General features: G+C 32.1%; 2 protein-coding genes across 2 annotated transcripts in view; both read right to left on the reverse strand.

Moving 5' to 3' along the window:
• The window catches only part of LOC124537023 (pericentrin-like), a 60,720-nt gene extending 45,477 nt beyond the window's left edge, over positions 1–15,243 (reverse strand). Inside the window, exons 1-7 of the mRNA XM_047113732.1 lie at positions 15,078–15,243; positions 13,771–14,832; positions 12,369–13,093; positions 11,878–12,007; positions 11,175–11,318; positions 10,586–10,678; positions 8,913–8,978 (exon numbers count right to left, since the gene is read on the reverse strand). Of these exons, the coding sequence (XP_046969688.1) occupies positions 8,913–8,978; positions 10,586–10,678; positions 11,175–11,318; positions 11,878–12,007; positions 12,369–13,093; positions 13,771–14,832; positions 15,078–15,122 (2,265 nt within the window). The 5' untranslated portion in view covers positions 15,123–15,243. The remainder of the gene's footprint in view (positions 1–8,912; positions 8,979–10,585; positions 10,679–11,174; positions 11,319–11,877; positions 12,008–12,368; positions 13,094–13,770; positions 14,833–15,077) is intronic.
• Positions 15,244–19,409: 4,166 nt separating this feature from the next.
• On the reverse strand, positions 19,410–23,597 carry LOC124536638 (protein phosphatase inhibitor 2-like). The gene is made up of 3 exons (XM_047113166.1): positions 23,109–23,597; positions 22,033–22,154; positions 19,410–20,838 (listed from the first exon to the last, which is right to left on the reverse strand). Exons 1-2 carry the CDS (start codon positions 23,505–23,507, stop codon positions 22,074–22,076), a joined length of 480 nt encoding a protein of 159 aa, XP_046969122.1. The 5' UTR covers positions 23,508–23,597; the 3' UTR covers positions 19,410–20,838; positions 22,033–22,073.
• Positions 23,598–23,766: the final 169 nt, after the last annotated feature.

A 23,766-nucleotide genomic window follows, 5' to 3' on the forward strand; every position in this document is an offset into this window, starting at 1 on the left:
CGTTTGAACAGAACTTAAAAGCAAAATATATGCTTATGCTCAAAAAATATAACATGGCTATATTTGTAAAGGATTGTCTACGTTGATAGTCCACAGTGTCATAACTAGTGTATGTATGTATGTGTTTTGGAGTAAATGTTCTGTTAGTGTGAGTTAATTTTACGCATACACCCAAACGATCACAAATGTACTCAAGCACGTTCAATGATTAAAAGAGGGCTTAATTCTCTATTCTATTTCGACCCAAGAACAACTAATCGAAACTCGCAAAAATACACCTCAGTGTAATCGTAGCCGAGGGCCAATTCTACTGATTAATATTGGTATTTTTATAATGAAATTGGTAAGCTTGCGAGCCACCTGAGCCATCGCCCAAGGAAATTTTAACCATCTCCAATGCGCCACCAACCTTGGGAACTAAGTATATCCTATGTGGCTGTAGATATATTGCAATCCTAAGTTGCTGTTTAGATAAAGAATATAGAATGTACTATACAATCCATATTAAATTCCGACTCAATTTCGACGGAAACGAAACTGAATCGTTGTGTTAATAGAATAGATAAACGACTGATCGGCAAAGAGAAGTCGATTCGATTGTGATAGGGACAATTTATTAGTAGAATTCTCCTGATTCTGTTTTTTAAATTACTTAACTAAATACGAGATTAAACTGGATACAGCATTAGGAAAGAACTGCATAACGTACACTCTGTATAAAATAACGATAGTTATATAAGGACTGTATTGCATACATGGAAGGTGTTTATGATTATAGCCATTTGTAAGAAGATCAAACGTTCGTGGGTTTATATGTTTACTATTATTTATTTATATTATTTTATGAGAAAATAATTGTGTTTGAATCAATTTTATGAGATATTTCTCATATTTTTTTCTTTAATAGTTCAATTATATTTGGGTAGAAAATTTTCATTAAATTAGATTATAAAGCCGAATAAATTGGAGTAGGTATAACCTAGAATATTTTATTAAGACTAGGTATTCCCATACCTGCAATAATAATAAGAAACATTTTGAATTCATATGGTTAAGCGAAATCTTTACAAAATGATAACAAAACAAAAATATAGATCATTTCAGTAGGCCACAAGCACTTTTGATCGTCATCTTTACATGGTATAAAACAAAGTCTCTTTTTCTGCCCCTACATACCTTTGTACGCTTAAATCTTTTAAACTAAGCAACGGATTTTGATGAGGCTTTTTAATAGATAGAGTGATTCAAGAGGAAGGTTTTTGTATAGTTACACTGATATTTTCAAAAGTTTCTAATATGATGTCGTAAATAAACAAATTCTGTAGTATATTTCGTATGAGTATTGCACCCGTGCGAAGCCGGGGCGGGTCGCTAGTTTAACATGTAAGTGAAGCGACCACCGGTTTGGATTATAGATCTTACCTAGAAGATCCGACAAGTAACTGAGTAATTACTGTTTTTCAACATTTAAAATACAAATCTTGCTTAGTTAATCAACGATTTTGGCTCATATGTTTGTTTTTATTTTTGAAAATTAAAGATTACATGCAATGTATATTTAAATTACTGCATACACTTATATCTTCTATAGTTTATCAAGTATATTAAAACAAATTACACTTCAATCTATATTAACATTATTATATACGTCTGTTTCAGATACATATAAGTTAAATATAGATAAACACAGACTGCCTAGTAACGAAGTAATTATATACAGCTGTGAGAATATCCAGTATATGAATAGGGTTATCAATAGCATTAAACTTAAAGGGGACCGGATTATCTATTAAGCAGGCAATGTTACCTACATTACACTACTGCCTAGGAACCCCGCAATGACTAGAAGTTTCAAGACAGGCCAAAAAGTAAACTATTAGGAATTAAAATTCATTAATTAAATTGTTATAGATAAATATGTGCCCTATTTGTGTAAACATGTAAGGCATGATCATGTAAGGCATGCAAGGCATGATTACTCCAATTGATTTACCTTACCTTACCAATTGATATAGCAAAAATATCATAATCGTGATAACATATAACGTTAGTGTTGTGATAGGAAATATATGTATCTTTGAGGAAGTTAGTTAAGGATCAAGAGGTCTCGAGACATTTACTAGATGCCCTGACACAGTTAATCCGATCCTGCTTAGTCAGTTTAATTCACAAGAAATAAGCAAAGCTTCAGTACTTACAATAATGTCAGCCATTCCACAATCAAATCCACTTATTCACTCACAGAACTTCAATTTCTTATTACAACAAAATAAATAATTGTCACTTATGTAAATACAATCCAACTGAATGTGTAAGGAATATATAACTTAGTATAGATCGCTTGACCCCCACCACCCATTATCAGCGGCCGATTGTGATGAAAACAAACAAATTCATAATAAATAATAATGAACCTTATGATCATAGAAATAAAGAAGTCGTTAATTACACGAACTTAATTTTAATGTTTGTTCTAATTAACAAATTAGTTTTGGCTAACATATTAATTTGTTAACGAGTTTATTTTGATTCGTGTTTATAAATAAAAACATTCTAATAGAAACGTGACAAATTGGAAAATATTGGAGAAAGTACTTTTTTTTAGGGTTCCGTAAGCAAATTGAAACGATAAAACCCTATCACTAAGACTTAGTATTTTCAGATCGTACATCTGTCTGTCCATCAAATCAAATCAAATCAAATCAAATCAATTTTATTCAAGGAAACTTCACAATAAAGCGTTTTTGAATCGTCAATAATTAAATACTACCACCGTTTCGGAAAGCAGCTTCTAGCGACAAAGAACGGCAAGAAACTCGCATAGTTGCTATTTCGAAATAAACAGATTTAAAATGCTGTTATTTACTGTAATTAGTGTCCTATGATGGATGAATAATATGATTTATTTATTACTTTAGTCTTAATAATCTTTTTAAATTTTGAAAATGGTAAATTGATTATATCACCAGGCTATATCTCACAGATCGTCATTATTATTTACTTGGATTTTTTACAGGTTATTTATTTCTGTTGTCGCTATAACAACAAATACTAAAACCAGAAAAAATAATACATAATACATTGGACATCATTTTTTTGCCGTTTTTATAGGTAATGGTAAAAACCCTATCTTTTAACTTTTCTATTAATTTAATAGATTAACGTTGTGTATGCATATTTCAAAATAAGTAAAGTAACAGCCTGCATATGTCCTCCTACGAGGCTACATCCTACACTCCTTTTGAAGACTTGAGAGCTTATAAAACCACGCTGTTCATATGCATGATAACATATGCCTTACTTAAATACATCAGTGGGAGTTTTACTATGAATTATATATATTTCATGGAATAGGTTGACGGAAGGGCATATGGGCCACCTGACGGTAAGTGGTCACCATCACCCATAGACAATGACGCTGTAAGAAATATTAACTATTCCTTGTATCGTCAATGCGCCACCAACCTTGGGAACTAAGATGCTATGTCCCTTGTGCTTGTAGTTAAACTGGCTCACTCACCCTCAACCGGAACACAACAATACTGCGTACTGTTGTTGTTTAGCGGTAGAATATCTGATGAGTGGGTGGTACGTACCCAGGCGGGCTTGCACAAAGCCTTGCCACTAAGTGATATAAAACTAAATTGATGTTTGATATGGAGGTTTATTTCGTGTATTGAAATACGCAAGAGTCATGTGTATAGAATGTTAATAGACTGTCGATCATCGACGATCGTGATTCAACTTGTTAATTCTACAATATCAGTGACTGTGTTTATTTTGTGAGCTACCTATTTTGGATTCATCTTGTTTATAATATTCAATCATTTAAAACTCATCCTAATAAAGTTATGTTATGTTTATATAGAAAGATTTATATTTGAAAAGTTTTTAAGTACTTAACTATAACGCCTAGATTACTTGGTATGGTTTTCATAGTACAGTTTTATCTTACATCGATTCGAGAAAAAATGAATATAAAGAGAATAAATAAAAACTTTTTTTTAATAATTTGGTTAGCTCGGTATTGCAATTAACATAATTTTCGCCAAGTATATTGTAAATTAAGTTTGTCAAACAAACTTTAATTACATTTTTAATACTTGAACAGAATGTCTGAATTAATAGAAATAAATGTACAAATTTATATTATTTATTATTTTCCTAATATATTTATATAAATAAACGCGCTGTTCGACAAAGCTTTCCCACGTGATTATATAAAGATATCGCGTAATACATGAAAAATACTTCGCCCTATTGATAATTATCTACCTTATGAATTCAGGAAGACACTGTCTTATTTTTCATATTATCCTGATGCATTTTATTAAGACCATTTTAAAAACTGTCATTCATTTTACTGTAAATAAAATAATTGACTTATATGAGACTAAAAAGTCCATAAGCGAAGTAGCAAGATAGAATATGAATTAAAAGAAAACAGAAGATAGAGAAAAGAACTTATTATATATTAACTTATCAAGAGTAGGTCTATCCTAGAAAAAAATATTGTTTCGAGACAGCGCGGTCAAAAACGAGGTCAGTCATGCGAAAAATGTCACTTGTTTTTGGCAGAGTGCCAGCTCATGTCGACTGTATTTCAAAACGAGTGCGTTCACTTTGCCGATGAGCGAATGGAACAGCACTAAAATTAGATATAAGTTGAGATAAACATATATAATGTTTAATCTGAGAATTAAACGTGCAATTCATTCAAAATCAGCTCATGTAATTTAATCGCTAACGATTCGTTCGAGTATCTAAATAATTGAACGAAATGAACATAAGTATTTAACCTATATATTAACTCGGGGACAGCAGTCATTGGATAAAACATGATTACAAAAGGAGGGAAATGATCAGTTCTAAACGTACTATGCCGTTATTATGCACTAGAAAAAAAAAATATTCTGTTCCAAAAATTTCGACTACATGCCAATTAATATTCAAAATTTTAACTACACATCTTTTAACTATCTATAACAGAATAGGTCATTTTATCTTAATGTTATATAGAATATTTCTATATCATATATATTATTTCTATATAATATATATAATTCATACAGTTTTATACATTGTTTGATTGATTTGAGTAGCATTTTGCATTTGACTGCTATCAGTAACGATAGGGAAAAATCGAAAGATATGACTCATACAGTATATTTAAACGAAAACAAAATTGTTAATTTTTTAATTAGTTATGTTAAACTTCTGTTAACTAATGACTAATTACCAAACAATATTAGAACATACATAAAGCACATTAGCGTACACATTAAAAATGTTGATAATCTAAAAAATAAGTCTTACTCGATTTGAATATGAATGAAGATTATTATCGGGCATAACTTTATCACATTTTAATCACTCACAATAACGAACAACACAAAACTTATAAACAATAAAATATGGCAAATATTATCCACAATATTTAAAAAAAATCTGTATTTATCTCAGACAGCGTGACTTTGAAAGTGTATGAAACATACAAAACGGAATCGTCACAACAACTAAAGTAAAACGGACCTTGGTCTATTTCAGCGATCGGACGGCGAAGGGAACCTCAATTTTAATAATGGTGAACTTTTTCGACACTGGCGCCTGTCCAAACTACAAGCGTAGGCTTAAGGCGAGACTAAGGTACGCCATCCACTCACCGAAGCGTACGTCATCACTGAGTACTAGACGTTATATAAAATTAATGGAAACTTTCATTCATAACATAGAAGAGATGAATGAAATTAAATATTTGATATTAAGGACGTAAGCTAAACAAAAATATTAAGTGTTGATATGCCAGTGTCTTGCCGTTTCTACCACTGAAGGCTGCTTTTCGAAGCAGTGGTGATGTTTAAATAATGCCGGTTTCAAAAACGATTAATTGTGAACTTTAATGAAATTGGTTTGTTTTTTTTATATACATGGACAAATTTTGTTGTTCTTTCCATTTGGGTACCTAGATTTTTAAATTCTGCTTTGCGGCAGCATGCGAAAACGACCTTGTGGCGACCACCAAAGGAGGAAAGATTACCATTGAATTTTATTTGGTACCCCGGTGTACGAGAACGCACTAGCGGTCATGAACACCGACGAGTCTCACATATCTCCTCACTTCAAGGGAAACGCGTAATGCGTTATTCCAGCGAGAGAGAAAATGGTTCCAAATCTTCTCAATAGTATCTCATTTCTATAGCGGTAACAGCTTAACATTATATTTAATCATGGAACATTATACCAAAGTGATTTACATGCATATATTTGATCATCAGCTCATTAATACCATATTATGTTTTGGGCATTAAGATGTTATTTTATAATAATTATATATCACTCTAACACCGGATCTATTAAATTTAGTAACGACATTAACAAGTAATAAAAATTTCGGCGCGATCCAGGGAAATGCAAACAAAAAAGGCGCCCAACGCCCATCCGGTGTATATTTCCGATCTATATAAGTAAATTAGCTTCAGGACAAGAAAATACGCATCATCTGAAAATGACTGTATATTGCATCAATATTCACCGTCATGTGTGATTGTGATACAAGTTTACTTCACATGTAAAAAGTGACCGCGAATATTTTTATGCTAACGCTCCCATAAGTAGAGCGAGATAGTGATACTCAAATCAAATCAAATCAGAATAAACTTTATTCAAGTAGGCTTTTACAAGCACTCTTAAATCGTCATTTCACAATTAAGTGAAGCTACCACCGGTTCGGAAAGTAGATTCTACCGATAAGAACCGGCAAGAAACTCAGTAGTTATTCTTTTTTAACATTTAAAAACACAAAGTCATGTTAGTTAAATACATTTATTTAAAATAATATATCCTGCGTGGAAGTCAACAGAAACCTTCAAAACCTAAGCCGATAGGGACCATGCAAACGGTAAAGGAATGAAGCAATAGGACTTGTATATATAAACGAGACGAAGGGTAGTCATGGGAAGTTTAAGTTTACAAAACAAGATTAATTTTTAACACGATTTTAGGTAAATCTTATTTTTCTATGAACTGCCTTTTAAAGGGAAATGAAAAACAATTTAGCTTCAGACAATTATGGATCTCAGTGTGTAAATATTTTGCTAGTTTTAATGTAATCCGTCGTAACACTTGCCTAGGTGTCAGCGAGCGACATTAGGCTACACGGCCTCGATCCGCTTGGCAACATTAAGTGTTCCGGGTGGAACGAACCGGTGGTTTGAAGATACATCGAATCGAATTATAGTTCAAATGACTCTGTAACGCGTCGAATAGGTAAACCTTATAGATGTATCCCTCATATATGTATAATGGAAAAGTAAGACCTTTACAAAAATAATATGACAAACATCCAGATTATAAACTAAAAAACCTATCTTAACAAATAAACTATGCAACGTTTTTTTTTTTTAAAAAAATCTATCTCGAATATTCCACAGAGCGAACAAAAAAAGCTCTTCCCCTTTATATAATTATATACTAACTTCATACAAAACGCCACCTACCGGGTTCAATCGAAAACAAATAGAGATAGACCTCTCTTAAACAGAAAAAATATAAGCAAATCAATTCAACTATTTAAAAGGCATTCAGTAAGTACAGAAGATTTTTTTAATATCATTTTCAAATCCTATCGATATTAACCTGATATACAACACAAGATTTACACAACACTACGATCACCATATTTACTCGACCTCATTGAATATTATCATACAATTTAAAAGAAATGGGTCAAGACTCTCGTGCGCAATTCTCGCATCCCAATTCGTGCTGAAAACTTATTACCAAAATATGATGGCACCCCAATTCGTACTGTTTACGCTACATCGGTACGCCGGTCATCACTTTGCACTTAAATTTTAATATATTGACTGTAAAATTTATGAGCTATCAGCTAGTTCGCGTTGATCCGATTTTTTATACCTACTTAATTCTTTTACTGACTTTTACGTATTTAATGAGATTTTTTTAAAATAATATTTAAAATTTAAAAAGGGCGAAAGATTTATACGTTTTGAAGGGAAACGGTACGATCCAGCCTCATCCATGCAGATATCCTTGGATTGAGAATAGTAACATAAATTTTAATGAAACGAAATTAATTCTGCGGCTTCGGTCTGGGCACATACAATGCAATAAGTTTGCATTGTATGTGCCCTGTAAAGCACCTGATGATTTTTCGCACGTATTGATGGAATTTGCTCAGAACGAATCTGTTAGAACTAGACTTCATTTAGATATAAAGTCTGTTGGACAATGCAATGTCATTCTGGCATATCCTACGTCAAAAATCGCAAAAGGTTGTTCTAATTAAGTCATAGACCTGTGATTAATTAAGATTTAATTAAGTTTTAAGTTTATTATATTCTATTTTCGTAACCTCCTAAGAATTCTCAACCAGGGCGGCATGTTCGCTTGTGCGAAAATGCCCTTTTTTTTTGAATAAAAATAAATATATTTAAAATTTGTTTTAGAGTTTGCATGCTTTCATACACCTTAAAACTAAAATTATATTTACATTGAGTGAACAATGCCACTCCGCACTAGTTGGTTGTTTAGCTACATATTGCAAGAATATGGTTAAACCAAGACATTATCATATTGATTAATAAAGGAGAAACAGAATTTTATAGATATATATAAAATATTAATAAATATTAGGAGATTTTGCAATCTCTACCACATTTATAACATTCTACAATCATAAAAAGCAAGAAAAACAAGCTCATTTTTAAGGAAATATTTAAATTTGTTTTGTTGGACATCTACCGTTTGTCGTGAAGATGATTTCCAAGTCGAAGGCACTTTGTTCAATTGGGATTATAGGATATGTGTGTGCGTGTGTGTGTATAGAGCTGTGTGCTTGTGTGCGTGTGTGTATAGAGGTGTGTGCGTGAGCGCGTGTGTGTGCGCGTTACCTGCAGCTGGTCCTGCATGTGTCGCAGCACGTCGCGCCGCACGCGCTCGTCGCGCCGCGCCGCCGCCTGCGCGTCACACGTTAGTCACACACGGGCCGTTAGTCGCATTCGACATGCATCGCGCGCCGCCGAGCCCACCAGAAACGACCGCGCCGTCCGAACGCGCAATGCACCGCATCGGTAACGTTTATGATCGGCTCGTTGGAGATGAAACTATTTACAATTCGTTTTAATACAATCTGTACAAATGTAAACAAAACAGCTTAAAAACATCGATGCTGATTTTAATCCGAAACACCAGTCGTAGCGAAAGTCAAGTATAATCAAAAATATATATATAGTTTTAATAATTTTATGAGTCTAATGACAAATGTCCTGCGGGCCTAGACTGCTGAGTTACTTGGCGATTGTCGGTGTCGTTTGTCAAAGTATCTATAATGCCTAGAAATTATATATACATACTAGTAGTCGCTCGCGTTTTAGGGTGTGGGGCAAAAAAGTAGCCTATGCTTCACAGCAAATTTCATCAAATTCGGTTCAGCGGTTTGATCGAGAAAGAGCGACAGACAAACAGACAGAGTTACTTTCATATTAATAATATTAATATAGTTAATATCTCCAAGGTTTGAAAAATTGAATAATCACTACGACAATCGTCGAATGAACTTTGTCTAACCCCTCAGGGAACAATTACTAGTAACTATAATGACCTATGTAGAACATCGTCGTTGTTAGCTTCAATTATAGCAAACAACAGGATGAACAATACGACTTCAAATAATAAATACATATACACACAATAACATTTTGATTTTTTCGAAACAAAAACATCTATTTTCAATTGGAATGTATTTAGAGTCCCTTAGAAAAAATTACAACTCCCTAAAATAATTTTATGACATTTTTCTTTTTATTTCATAACTCTCATCAAGTTGTGAGATATTAACACTAAGGGTATTTTATGATGACGACTAACTCTCGAAACGACAACTTTAATTTAAAATAACATATTCTATTATGACTTTCGATTATCAGGATTTTTTGATAACAACATAATATTTTTACAAAAATATAGATAATTAAATAAGATATAATATAAATTGTTAACCTTCGTTATGACTGATTCATTATAAACGTCACTTGTATATAGAACAACGCAGCGGTTCTCAAAGCTCTTTCAATGACATATTTACTAAGCGTTTTGAAAAGCGATTTGATTAATCAACAAAACAAAAATACTTGAATTTTCCAGAATATTCTCTTTGAATACAGTTTGAGAACCGCTCGAATAAGATTTAAATACATTTTTTAAATATTTCAAGTACCTTTTATACGTTTTGTTTACCTTTGTACAGACGTTACTGAAAGGGAAGATATATTTGTATAGAATTTAACACCAAAGAATTTAGAATAAGCTTTCATGTGGGACAGTTTGTTAAATTATATTGTACATATTTACAGTGAAGACATTTTAGTATCGGAAGTACCTTCAAAGAAATCGTTAGTACAGTCAACAGAAGAATAATTACTAACTATGTATATATGCAGCTATATTCAAATAATTCGTAGTTTATAAAGTAGTTAAGCAATATTCTGCAGTTGAGTGTACAATCGTAATGTGCCGTAAGATGCAGGGTCACCACACTCATGACAAGACTGTAAGCGCTACTGACCTTTTCCAGTTCAAGGTCGATGTCCTGCTGGTACAGTGGAACGTTCCCCTCCGTATTTTCCGCTGTCTGTATGTGCGCTTTTAATTCTGTTATCTGAAGAGAAAAGTCGGTACATTTTTTTTCAATTTTTCGTAATGCACCGTGTTTTGTTTCCAGAATAATATTATACTCTTATTCCCTAAAACATCTCTGGACAGATTGTATAAACGTCCAAGGTTAATAAGTATTGTAATTGTTTGGGATATTTTTTAAACCGAGTTTAAGAAAAACTAAATGTTAAACTAGCTGTGCCCGCGACCTTGTACGCGTTTGAATTTAGCAAAAAAATATATTGTAGCCTACTGTTACTTGTTACTCCATTTTATATCAGTTATCTGCCAGTGAAATTCCCGTCAAAATCGGTCCAGCCGTTCCAGAGAATAGCCGGAACAAAAAGACAGACAGACAAAAATGTTATTTTGGTATATTTTAATATTACAAATAGACACTACAATTTTATTATATGTATAGATAATACCATTCGAATCAACTATATAATTTTTTTTATTCTCATAATTTCAGAAACAAGTTATTTGTGTAGCAACTGTACCTGTTCTTCCAGTGAAGCAATTGTTTCCTTATGTCTCGCGTGCAGCTCGTTTATGTATGTAATATGTTCAGCTTTAATATCTTCCAGCTGTTTTTCCAGCTTCTTGTTCGCCTGTTTCAAAGTGTTTTCCGCGAGATTCGTTGTCTGTCGGTGGATAATGTAACATATTAGTATGAATTAACATAATTATATTGTTAATAGATGGCGTTGTATACAGTTAATTGTTTGCTTACCATCGTCTATCTATCTAAAGATTTTTAATAGCAGATATACTTGTTCCTTCGGTAAGCCAGTATATACGATACAAACGAGATGCTTTAGGTGATCTCATATTTTCAACATACAGTAGATTAAAAATAAGACTGCACTGACGTTGTTAAATCTTGGCTATGGAGTCAAACCGTTCAAGAAAATTATTTATAAATTTTAGTGATTCATGCATATAATATATCTGTAATACTTTACTTTTTATTTTATCCAAACCTATATATCTTACTTCAACGAGTCAGCTGGCGCATCCAGATACAACTGTTATATGTAAAATAAATCTCATCCACCTCGGGAAAAATGCCTCCTTAAGTATAACAGTTTAATATATATCGTCGATTATAACGTGACGAAAACATAAGATAGTGGAAGACCAATTGGTGAGTGATTGTTCTCGGATAGTGCTTAATGGTTGTCTCCGCGACGTCGAGCCTACCTGCACGGGCGGGCGTGCGGCGTCGCCGGCGGCCGGGTCGGCGGGGGCGTCGGCGGGGGGCTCCGGCGCGGGCTCGGGCGAGCTGGAACACGACGCGCACGCGCGGTCGCGCCACACCTCCTCCGAGTAGCTAGCATAACAATCAGGTCAGTTACTCGCACCGCGGCTGCTGTTAACAGAACTATGCCATGTGTGGGTCTGGGAACCTCACACGTCAATGATTTTGATTCTACCGCCATGTAAAGGTAAATGGAATATAGCATCTTATATCAGATGGTTTATCATTACAACTAAAAAATTAAGCGGTATTTATTAATATGACCAGAGTCAAGCAATTGAGTAGCTTTGCTATTCCAATAAAATTAAATCATCAACTTACCTTTTATTCCTGGTCAGCGTAACAAAAGAAAAGATATTAGTAACAAACTACATACATACATTACATTTTAAGTGACCATTTATTTATCTCTTACATTCGAAATACAACTCACCTCCGTTCCATATCCGAGCACTTCTTTTCGAAATACGTCCTCAGGTTCTCCATTTCTTTTTCGTGCTTAATATTTAGTTCGAGTCTCAATTCGTCGATGTCTACGTTGCCCGCCTTCACGGAGGCCAGCAGCTCCCTGAGCTTACGGGTCTCTATCGTGTAAGCCAGCTTGTCTCGTTTGATTTGCGTCTCCACCTCTTTAACATCTGTATCGTATTCGACCCTCATTTTACCGATTTCGTCGCAGAGCACTTGAATCAGACTCTCGCGTAGTTTGTTCCTCAAATTCTCTTCTATATATCCCTCGAACTTATTCAACAGCAGCGTCAGTTTATTCTCGAAGCCCGTTTGAAATTCTTCCGACGATCCCGACGATCGCAGATCGGATTTCGAGTAGTTGACTGTGATCTCCTCCCGGTCCATATCTTTCTCGCCGTTGGAGCTTTGGAGGGACGCCGTTCCGCTCATGAGAGCTGAGTAAAACTTCGTGCTGTCGTCTTTCAACATGTTTTGGTACTTCATGAAGTCGGATAGCTGTGCCTTTATAGTGTCATGGTCAGAGTGCGATCGTTCGGCCGCGAGGTGCTGTAGGTTTTGTACTTCATTCGTGAGGTGCTCATTGTCGTGTTTGAGGTCGTCTCGCTCGCGAAGTGATCGCTGCAACGATACCGTTAGTTCTTCGATTAGTTGGTCGCGGTGGGATATAGCCTCTTCCAAGTGCACAAGCTGAAAGGACAGACAAGCTGATAAAACGTATGTACACATAAAAAGCTGAAATAAAAAGCATATAATAAACTTGCTTTTAATTCAAATGACGTCATTGGATAAGAATTATAATATGAAATAAAGTAAATATAAAAATTGAAATATTGTCACAACTTGTCACAAATATGTTTATGACTTTAATGACAGTTTGTTTTTTTTTTTCAAACATTTCAGGAGGCTAAGATATGAATTTTAGTGTCAGTTTCATTCATATTTTGTTAGTATTAATTTAATTAATTAAAATCATATTTTATTCCAATAACAATTGGTACTTTATCATGCCAGTAAGGTAGATTAATAATAAATACAAAACAAAAGTGCAAAGGTGTGTATTGGTTTATATATATTGCAATAATATTAGTGATGAATTTACCATAAAATAATTTATTATAAATTATACAAAACATGCACAGACTACATGCAGATGACATGCAAACAACATAAATTCTCTTTTAAAAACATTTATTTTAAATATTTTTTCATAATATTATGAATTAATTAACATAAACAATTTATTCTTATTTTATTCATGAAATATTTGTGAACATAACATGCAATTATCAATGGCATACAACATGCAAAGAACCATTAATACTCCGACTAGCCACAGGCACCAACTCTCTGAAGCTAATTAATACCTTTGTGTGATATTCTTCACAAATTGTCTTATAGTCCGTGCTCAGTGTACTGAAAGACATTGTGTCATCCGGAGCAAAAGATTTTGGTGGGACCGTCCCTGTTCCATCTTTAATCTGTTCTTTAACCTCATCTTCAACTGTTAATTCCTCAACTAAAACATCCTGCTCTATTTTATCACTTGCAGAGCTCGCTGATGGTGTTAAAGATAATTCCAAAGTTTCCTTCTTGGGCGATGGTGGTTTATCTTCGAAAACTTCCTCAACTTTAACCTCGTCATTTGCAACAACTAGACAAGGAGACAATAAGTTGTGAAACATGGGTAATGGCTCCAAATTTGGACCAATAATTGTACTACCATCAGGTGGTGGTCCGAAAATTATTTTAGCAGATTGTAAAGGGAATCTCGGGGCAGCTTGACCCCTTATATCTAATTTTATTATCTCTTCCGATCCAGAGCTGTGTCCTAGTGATTGTGGTTCATTATCAATGGATATATTACATTTTTCTCTGTTACTGTCATTTTTACTTTCACTTGACTGGTTTTTAGAATTATCATTTAGGGAATCAATATACTCACTTCTTGGAGATTCCTCGGGTGTTTCATGTTTATCTGATAATGGTGATTTACTTTTTTGTGCATCCTTAGAGGTATCGGAGGAGAGAGCCAGTATCACTGGGCTTTCTTCACTTATATGAATATCAGATTGGTTTACATCTAGATTCCAAGAACTGTGTTGGCTAATTTCTTGCTGATTAGGGCTCGCTAAAATCTCGTGGTTTGATAAAGGAATGCTTAAAGAATTATGTTTCGATATGTTTTCACTATTCGATTCGATTTTAAGTAAGTTATGAGATTCTGACTGGCCAGGTTCCGACTCAGTAATTGAGTATTCCACTTTAAAAGGTATGTGTTCCGATATCGACTCAGTCCCACTGACATCCTCAGCATCTTGAGTGTTTTGTTCTTCCTGCGTCGCATGCGTCGTCTCGTTTACATCGACGTCTTCTAGTGTTTCTAGCGTGGGGATTTGCTGTGAATGAACGACATCCGGAAGGACATTCTAAAAATATACGAAAATATAAATAAAACTACAGAATTCCTGTATTGCGAAACACACTCGAAGAGAGTAGAAGCGTATAATTGAATTAAATGATTAATGTTAAATTATAAATACTCGACACAAGCGATTAAAAGTTGTGTTTCAAATACGTAAAGAATTTTAAATGCGATTCCTTTTCCAGTAAAAATATAATTCGCGCTCTTATTAGACGTAACTTTCATAGGACTAGAAAAATGTTATCTTACCTTGAATTCTGACGACTGCGACAAATCTTTTTGACTCTCATCCATAATTTAATAAATTCATATTAAAATCAACACTGTAATAATTCATAAAAGTCAGTATACCTGTCGTCAAGACGACGTTTTTTCAAACAAAATACAACAGTCACAACAGAACAACACAAGCGCCACCGCCATTTAAAAACGTAAACGTTCCTTTACAGTTTACTGTTTCCAAATATTTTTACGCATTCTTAGTTTTTCTTAAAATATATTTTGAAATCGACATTAATATACAGGAAAAAATAAATTCTATTTTTTTTATTTCAAATCTATGTTAATATTTTTTTATTATTTTATAAATTATTGAAATCCTATTCTGGGACGTCATAAGCGCAGTAATTTTAATAGTGATTGAAATGAAAAAAATGTTGATGTTATATGATCAAGATTATTACGGTAGACAATAAAAAAGGGGATTATTTAGAAACCCTTTATTAAAAACAAATTACAGAAAGCGATATTGTTTTTTAGTCCCCGTTTAACACTTAACCCCTTTAAAGATTACATGTTACTTACTTTATCATATAAAGTACGTGTTGGACTGTTAGTCCTGATACTCACCAAGAGGGTGAGGGTTTTAGTCACTCTTTTACACACCAAATAAGAAATCTTGTGCGCAGGGTCGTGTTTTTCTAGGTTTCAAAGCTTAAGGTTTAGTTTAGAGGGCCCCCTGAACTCCGGGGCCATGGTCCAATGCGCCACCTGCCCTACGATAGCTACGCCACTATTCCTATGTAAATCCGTAAACGGTACTTCGACAATAAGGCGCTGCGATGGGGTCGGTGACGTCACTTTTCGGTATTTTAATATGTGGTATATAAAGTAGAAAAGCAAGGTTTACAAGAAACTGACTTCATCATAAGCCCGGCCAATCAGGAGCGTTTTATGTCACGTGAGAAACATTTGAAAAAATGCATTATTATTTATTGATTTATAAATAAATTAAGTATTATTTTCAAGTTTCGTTAGTAAATAACCATTTTTAAAATCATAATATACACTGATTACAATAATATGTCGTAAAAATAAATAAAGAATTACTATAAAGAAGCTTCAGCTTACTTCTTTTTAAATTTATCTACAGGTGGATCCTTTAGATTACTCTCTTTATTGATAAAATATTTAAAAAATAATTGCTTTGATTTTGGCTTTGTGAAAAAATAAAGGAGCCATAGGTTTAAATCATTTTCGCATGACTACTGGCTATTCTTAACTTCTTGAGTAAAATAAATAATATTTACATCAGAACAAAGAAAATATCACATACAAAGATAAAAAAATGCATGTTAAATCTAGGTATATACATACGAGACATAAAAGAAATCAAAGGTCTTCTAGACATTTCATTCTCACGAAAGAACCAAGAGCGGGTAGAGATAAAAATAATTTAGCTTCTAACCATTCGACAGAAATGATAACATAGGGGCGATCCAAATTCGTTGGGTCCCCTTAAAAATAATGCAGTTTTAAACACTTGTGCCAAAATCTAAGATAACTTTCCCTTCCATTTGTTTTTTAAATTTTATGAGAACCCTCCTCCCAAAGGTATTGTGAAATAAGAGTAGGTATGTATATCTGTGGTCCGTCGCGGCTTCATTGGATTATCGCTCATGCGACCACATTGGCATAGCCACACCAATAGGCTAACAAAACTTCACAATTTAAATAATATATTGATATCCTTCAAATTTAAAAATATTTATTTTTTCAACTATAATCACACTTGATCACACTTCCTACAAGTGTTGCTCCTTTCGCAAAACAGCACTAGCAGAAATGGACCAACGAATTGCCACGGCAAATAAGGTTTACAATATCTCAACAATTTCATAGAAAAAGTATGTGACTGTACGATACAGTTCGCATTGTGGGAAGTTTGGGGTTTAAATAAACTAACACTGTATCATACAATTTTATTACTATTTACAAAATACACATATTTGAAGAAAAACTTTTTTACACTTTCGTGTAAACACAATTTCAAAGTAGAATTTATTTGAGTAAAATAACAAATTTTAATACAGCTATGTGGTAAGGTTTTACAAAATAAATGAACAAATTGAAATGTACCCTTTTCTTCGTAATGTCTTTATAAATTACCGATTTTTCATTTCATAAATTTAAATTATATAGTTTATCATAGATTTGTGCGTACCTATAATTGAACCAATTACCAAGGCATTATAATTTTTGCATTAGTCTCAATCAATAACGACATCAGCTTTACATATAAATATTGCATGACATTTAGTTAAGCAATGCTGTCTTCTTCTTATGAATGGAAAATCAATGATGATAGAAAAAGAGAAATGAGTATCGTAAGATCATTACAATGTTTTTAACTTTTGAACGCTTTGAAGACTATGCTTAAGGTCAATTGTGAATTTAGTTATTTAAATGTTAATGATCTAAATGTTAAAAATAAAAGCAAGATACCATGTCAAAGGCTTAATAGAATGTACATCAGGTGATATTAAGACTATCTGCAATGCAAGCCCTACAATTTGTCAAATAACTGACTGACTGAGCCTGTTGATTAGATTCCAGAATCTCATCTAAGAATGTTTCAATATAGTATGCTGAATAGATTATACCTGATGTAACAGGCCTCGTAGACGATGGACTACATATTGACAAATCAAATATACACAACAGTTAATGAAGCGAGAAAGATAAAGCGTCAAATATTTTATTTAATAGTTCTGTAATAAGACGACGCGTGATAATAAATATGATAGTTTTTATTACGATAATAATAATAATTAATCATATCTGGCACTTCAACAATATATATTTTTTAATATAATTCTATGTTAATTTAACAATTTAGGTCTCTTATACTCTCTCTTAAGTGATCAATAACAATTATGTATCAAAAATAATCCAATATTAGCAATCTACACTCTACGTTGACAAGACAAAATAAACAATTTTCACTCACACATATATATGAAAGAAATGTTAAAAATCGGGAATAAAAAGGCATTATATATAAGTATCACGCTAAGAAGTTTAAAATATAAACAAATTATAATTAGTCTCATTATATATTAATACAATGAAACATTAATATTGTTTATTTTTGTCTAGAAACAGTAATAAATTTAAAAAAAGGTACCGATAGAAAAATAAAATAACACACTCGCAAATAAATAAGACGACTCGATGTTATGTCCTTATTCTATATCGTATTACAAAACTCAAAATATTGTCTCAATACAAATAAAGTGCTGTAATATTAGTTATAACTGTTTTATACATAATCTATTATAATCGACCTTACTAATAAACGTTGCACAGTAATTTTCTGTCATCTGTACTTTGACGTTGGCATGCAAAAGACATTCTGTAAAAGATTGTATATGTTTATACATTGTTTATTAGTAAGGTTAATACTATATAAAGAATTGACAGTCCTTTCTAAGCTCTGACTAATCCAAAATGCATTTCGTGTAAAATACTCTAGGGCAAAACTGTTTTTTGGTGTCTGTACATCGATACTCAATACTTCTCTATATTGCTAATTTGTCTCTGGTCAGAAAACGAAGCCCTCGTTTCAGTCTGTGACACTATAGAAGTCGGAAGCTTATTGCAATTTAAGCGAAGGAATGTAAGCTTTTAAGGGCTTAACGAATAAATAACTTACTTAAAATAACTTAATCAGGACTCCTATTTCTGACCAACACATAGTATATTACTAAAAATGTAAAGTGTATAGATATTGCCATTTAAAAAAAACAAACAGTGACGATATAGTTCAACGTATTTAACATTTTGTTAGTTTAATAATTTATTTTTATAGTGGTGTTGCCTACATGAATGCCATATTTATAATTTTATTATATTAAAAAATCGTGAACCCTATCAGCATTAAAGCAAATAAAATCATTAATAATTCTAGCAAATCTATTATCTATAATATACTAGAAAGAACATCAATTCGTTTTGCGACTATTCCTAAACACTTATAGCGTTTTATGGCATAAGAAAATATTTTCCAAGATAGATTTTTTTATAATATAAATTCGAAACTTTTAAGCATAAAGACAACTCCAATACAATTTGTTCCAAGATGTTATATAAATGTCAATGCAAAGAATATAGTGGAGATTAATAATGTAGATTTCAACCAACCCCACATAGGTTTAAAGCCTATGTTATTTTTAAATAGATTTTATGAACAATTTCAGAAATACGAACATGAACAGAAAAATATTTCAATGGATAGTTATTATTGACGATTTTTTGTGTGACGTAAAAAAGGTTCCACGTCGTATGGAATGCGTATACACGTACGTTTCATTTAATATCGTACAAATTGTATTAGAGTTAATTAGTAGTATCTAGTGTTAAGACTAAAGTTCTTTCTACTTAATATAGATTTATATCGAAATTTTTTATCAATATTTTTTTTATTCTCAGATTAGATTATTTTTTTACATACACAATTAGCTTTTTGCCTAACTTTAATGCTATGTGAATAATCTGAGCAAGGAATTGTGATTGTATTCGAAATATAAAACGTTGAAGGAATTAAATTTTTATTTCCTTTGTTATATAGACAAAACACCATAGACAAATATTTGTAAATAATAAAAATATTTATGGCATTCAATTGTTAAAATAAAACGATATGAAGTATCCTCAACCACGCGATGACATCGGTATTCATTAGTAAACGTGAGAATGGTGACTAAGAGACGATTGTGTTATTCCCACATCCATTACTTCATAGCAAGGTTATACTACACATAAATTATGAATATAATCAACACTATGCAAGAGCATATCAATACTAAGTCTCTTTAACAATATTATGTTACAAGTCTCTAAGTATGAACACAATGACTGACGCATCTTGTATATAATTTATGTACGTATTAAAGAATGCATTACGACTTGATATTTCACTTTTAAAATTCATCACAAAAAAAAAATTACTTCAAACTTCTCTATATTTATTTATTATAACTTCCATTCGGATTTTAGCCGAGATCATTTTATTTTTATTACCTGATGATTTCGTCTCTCGACGGGACAGCTAAATGGCAATAAAAAAAAAAACAAAATAAATTGTGATCACGATTAAAACTTGAATATTTAAAATTACGGTTATTGCCAATTTACTTTGATTTATTTGTTACTTTATTCATGCTTAGTGTTCATTTAATTTAACTCAATTACAATACACAATAGTAAAAAAATATGCTATGAAATTAAATGAAGATCAAGCTCCATCTTGAGAGAAGACTGTCATATTTACAAACAGATATAAATGTTTATTATAATCTATATTCTATGCTGGAAATTGTATTGCTGAACACACTGACCTCAGGATTTACCAAACTAATATGAAAAGCATTACTAAATTATATGGTCTGACTGATTTGATACACTATGACCCCAATCTTTCAATCTTATTGCTATAATTTGGAAGATTTAAAGCGGCCAAAACCAGGGTACACAGCTAGCTTCTAATAAAAATATGAGATATCAATAGCAATCATACTTATCTGACTAAATGATAAGGTAAAGTAAATATGATTTTTAAAAGGATAAAACGCTAGTGGGCTTGATCTTCATAAATATTCATAATCAACTATAAAATAGCAAGCACTTATGATTTTGTTACAGCCGTACAGGAACACTGGATGCCTAGGGCAATAATTAACAATTTGTCCCATCATATTGTCTGCTAAGCCGGAAGTCATACCCTCGAACCCTGAAAAGGAAATTATGTTTATCATTAATATTAATAAGGTAAATTCTTCTTAGCGATTTTTTGCCTTTACAGCCAATTTATAGGCAAAACTCTTTGGATATCACATATCTATTAAAAACAATTGATAGTTTATTATATTTTATAGTGCATACTCGCTATTAGATATGCACTGACCGTGTTTTCTCAGTATGATAAACAAATGGGAATAAAAATCGAAATCACCAATAACTATGTTCTTCCCATGCTAGGGGAGAGTAAAACTGACAATTTCCTGCAGTACAGCTGCAAGCTAGTTACTAGACCAGTTAAATAGTTAACACTGCCATATAACTTTATATGAATGAGTCATATTGCTATTTTACAGTATGATGTTTTACTGCTCTAAATTACAGACAAAAAACAATTGAAAGAGTACCGCTGCTAGCCAAATGTCTGCTATCTTATATATTTATAGCGTAAGACGATTTTGTCCCAGTGACTGTGGGATGATAGCTGCACATTGTGTCATTTCGAGGGTATAATTTGAAGATTATTTGAAACCAATTTAAATTTTTCACACAATATTCCACTACATATTTCTAGATACAGATTTGACAGAATTTTAATTTATACCACCATGACATAAACTATTACTTTATTACTAAGCTAAGTAATATAACACTTTTTAATTTTCCATTAAAAGAAAGATAAAGATAAAATTTAACTTTACAATGGCCATTTACTTATCTAATTTCAGACTCATGTAAAAATAAAAATTTATTTTAATCTATACATTATTTCAGTTATATAAATAGTTTATATCTATAATCAAATCATTAATCACTATGGACATTAATGAAGTGAATCATTTAGTGTATTTCAATATTAAAACAAAATGATAACATGATTCCACAATAAAATAAAATAAAAAAAACCTTAGTTGTGCGCTACAGTACTGAGTGCCTCTCTCTTATCTTTGAAGAGAGTACTTTAAACCAGCAGTCCAATATAGACTGGTGAATATGTTTGTGGCAGATTATCATTCAATACATGTAGATTTATTCACAATGTTTTCCTTCAGAGCATGAGATGAGAATCATGAAGAAAAATTAAACACCTTTGGTTAACATTAATATATACTGACCACAAAACATCTGTTATAAATAAATTAACATTAATGTATATAAATGAACACTTAGAACATTAAAAACTAACCAGCTGGAACACTTAGCGTTTTATAGAAGCAGCTGACGCAGTCAAGTGGCTGTCGATTCAGCTTTGTCTTCATCCTCCTCTTCCTCCTCCTGGGCCATTAATTGCCGAGCAAGCTGCAAGGCCTGAAAAACATTTTCAAAATTTATTTATGCAAAACATATTTTATCATCAAATCTATATTTATGTTTCAATTCCATAAAATATTATTTTAAATCAACTCCAAATAATTTTTGGTAAAAATTATATTTTTTATTTCAAATAATTTGGTATTCAACAGACTGCTTACCAACTGATGTATAAGTAGCTCTTTTTAAACATATTTATACTATTCTATTAGTGTATTTTTTAATTTGTCAAAGATTAAAATACAACAGTTGTAATACAAAAGAAACAAAACAATGGTCATAATACAAAATAACAAAACTTTAAATCATTATTAAGAATTAGGTATATAAAACATATGAAGAATTAAGTAATAAGAAAATTAGTAGTTATACTTTCTACCAAGTTATTGCAATAAAAATTTAAATATGTTTTGCCTGACAGTGGACAAATACTAACTCCTTTAAATTCTATCCTATATATTATCCCGTGTTGAGTGATATGCCTCATTATTTTTGTAGCCTTTTTAAAATAAGGAGACTGTTATTAAGCATTGATGAGAGAAGTAAATACCAACCTTAAATATTTAGTATTATTTATGAGGGAAAGGGTAACTGTAGGATTTTACCCATACAATATTGTTAGGTTTTTAATATATTGATATTATCAAGCTAGAACTCATCTTATATCATTTATTAAATAATCAGCAATCAGTAATTACTAATAAAACATCGAAACGTAATATCTGATAAAACTCAAGTGTATAAATAATATAGATAACATACAAGTGCAATTTTATTAAGCTAATACTTTTAACAGGCAAAATTACTTTTCATATGTATTTGTATAACAATACAACACCAACATATTACCCTTCTTAAATTAGTTTATTTGCGATTCAAGCATTACAAATTTCCATTCAAATTAGACACACGAAGTAAGGCTCGAAAAGAGATAAAAATATTAAACATTACCTGAAATTCATTATAATGTATTTTTCTCTTCTTTTCAAATTCTAGCCGTTTTTGCCGTGCTTCCTCAGATTCTTCCTCTTCGTCACTGTCACATGCCTCTACACATTTAGGGGGCTTATTCATACTCGCTGCTAATTTCGCTGCCAAAATATTCGCATCCAACTCGTCGACTGGCTCTAAGTCACCATCTATGGGTTCGGAGTAAGGCGTTTTTGGTTCGTCTACTTTCATATGCCCGTAATCCTTATTAGGTGGATGAAATGTTTCCATTATATTCAATTCATCAAATCTCTGTTCCTTCGCTCGTTTACTAGTTGAAGGCGTCCCATCCTGATTGTCAATACTCCTAGATGTTTTCAATATACCCTTTGAGGGCTTCTTCTGCAAATTTTGAGCCATATTTATTTAATTAAACATTATTTTTGGCACAATCTTAAACAACACAATTTTTAAAACAATTTTTAACAACTGACAAATTCAGTATTCACCCACTGATTCTATAATTCTACCATTTTGACAGATGCCGTCATCTCTGCAAGCAAAACAGACTATAATTCTGTCGTTACGAAATTACAGATAGAAAATCAGAAAGAACATTTTAATTTAAACATATTTTTTATATTCATCCACTAAAAATATATATATGAAATTAGGTTAT

Source organism: Vanessa cardui, chromosome 17, assembly GCF_905220365.1.
Source record: "Vanessa cardui chromosome 17, ilVanCard2.1, whole genome shotgun sequence".
NCBI lineage: Eukaryota > Metazoa > Arthropoda > Insecta > Lepidoptera > Nymphalidae > Vanessa > Vanessa cardui.

Coding starts and splice junctions, on each gene's coding strand:
- LOC124536638 (XM_047113166.1), bottom strand. CDS start 23,507: ATGGCTCAAAATTTGCAGAAGAAGCCCTCAAAGGGTATATTGAAAACA. Junction 22,155..23,108: donor TACATTATAATGAATTTCAG/GTAATGTTTAAT, acceptor AATGTTTTTCAG/GCCTTGCAGCTTGCTCGGCA.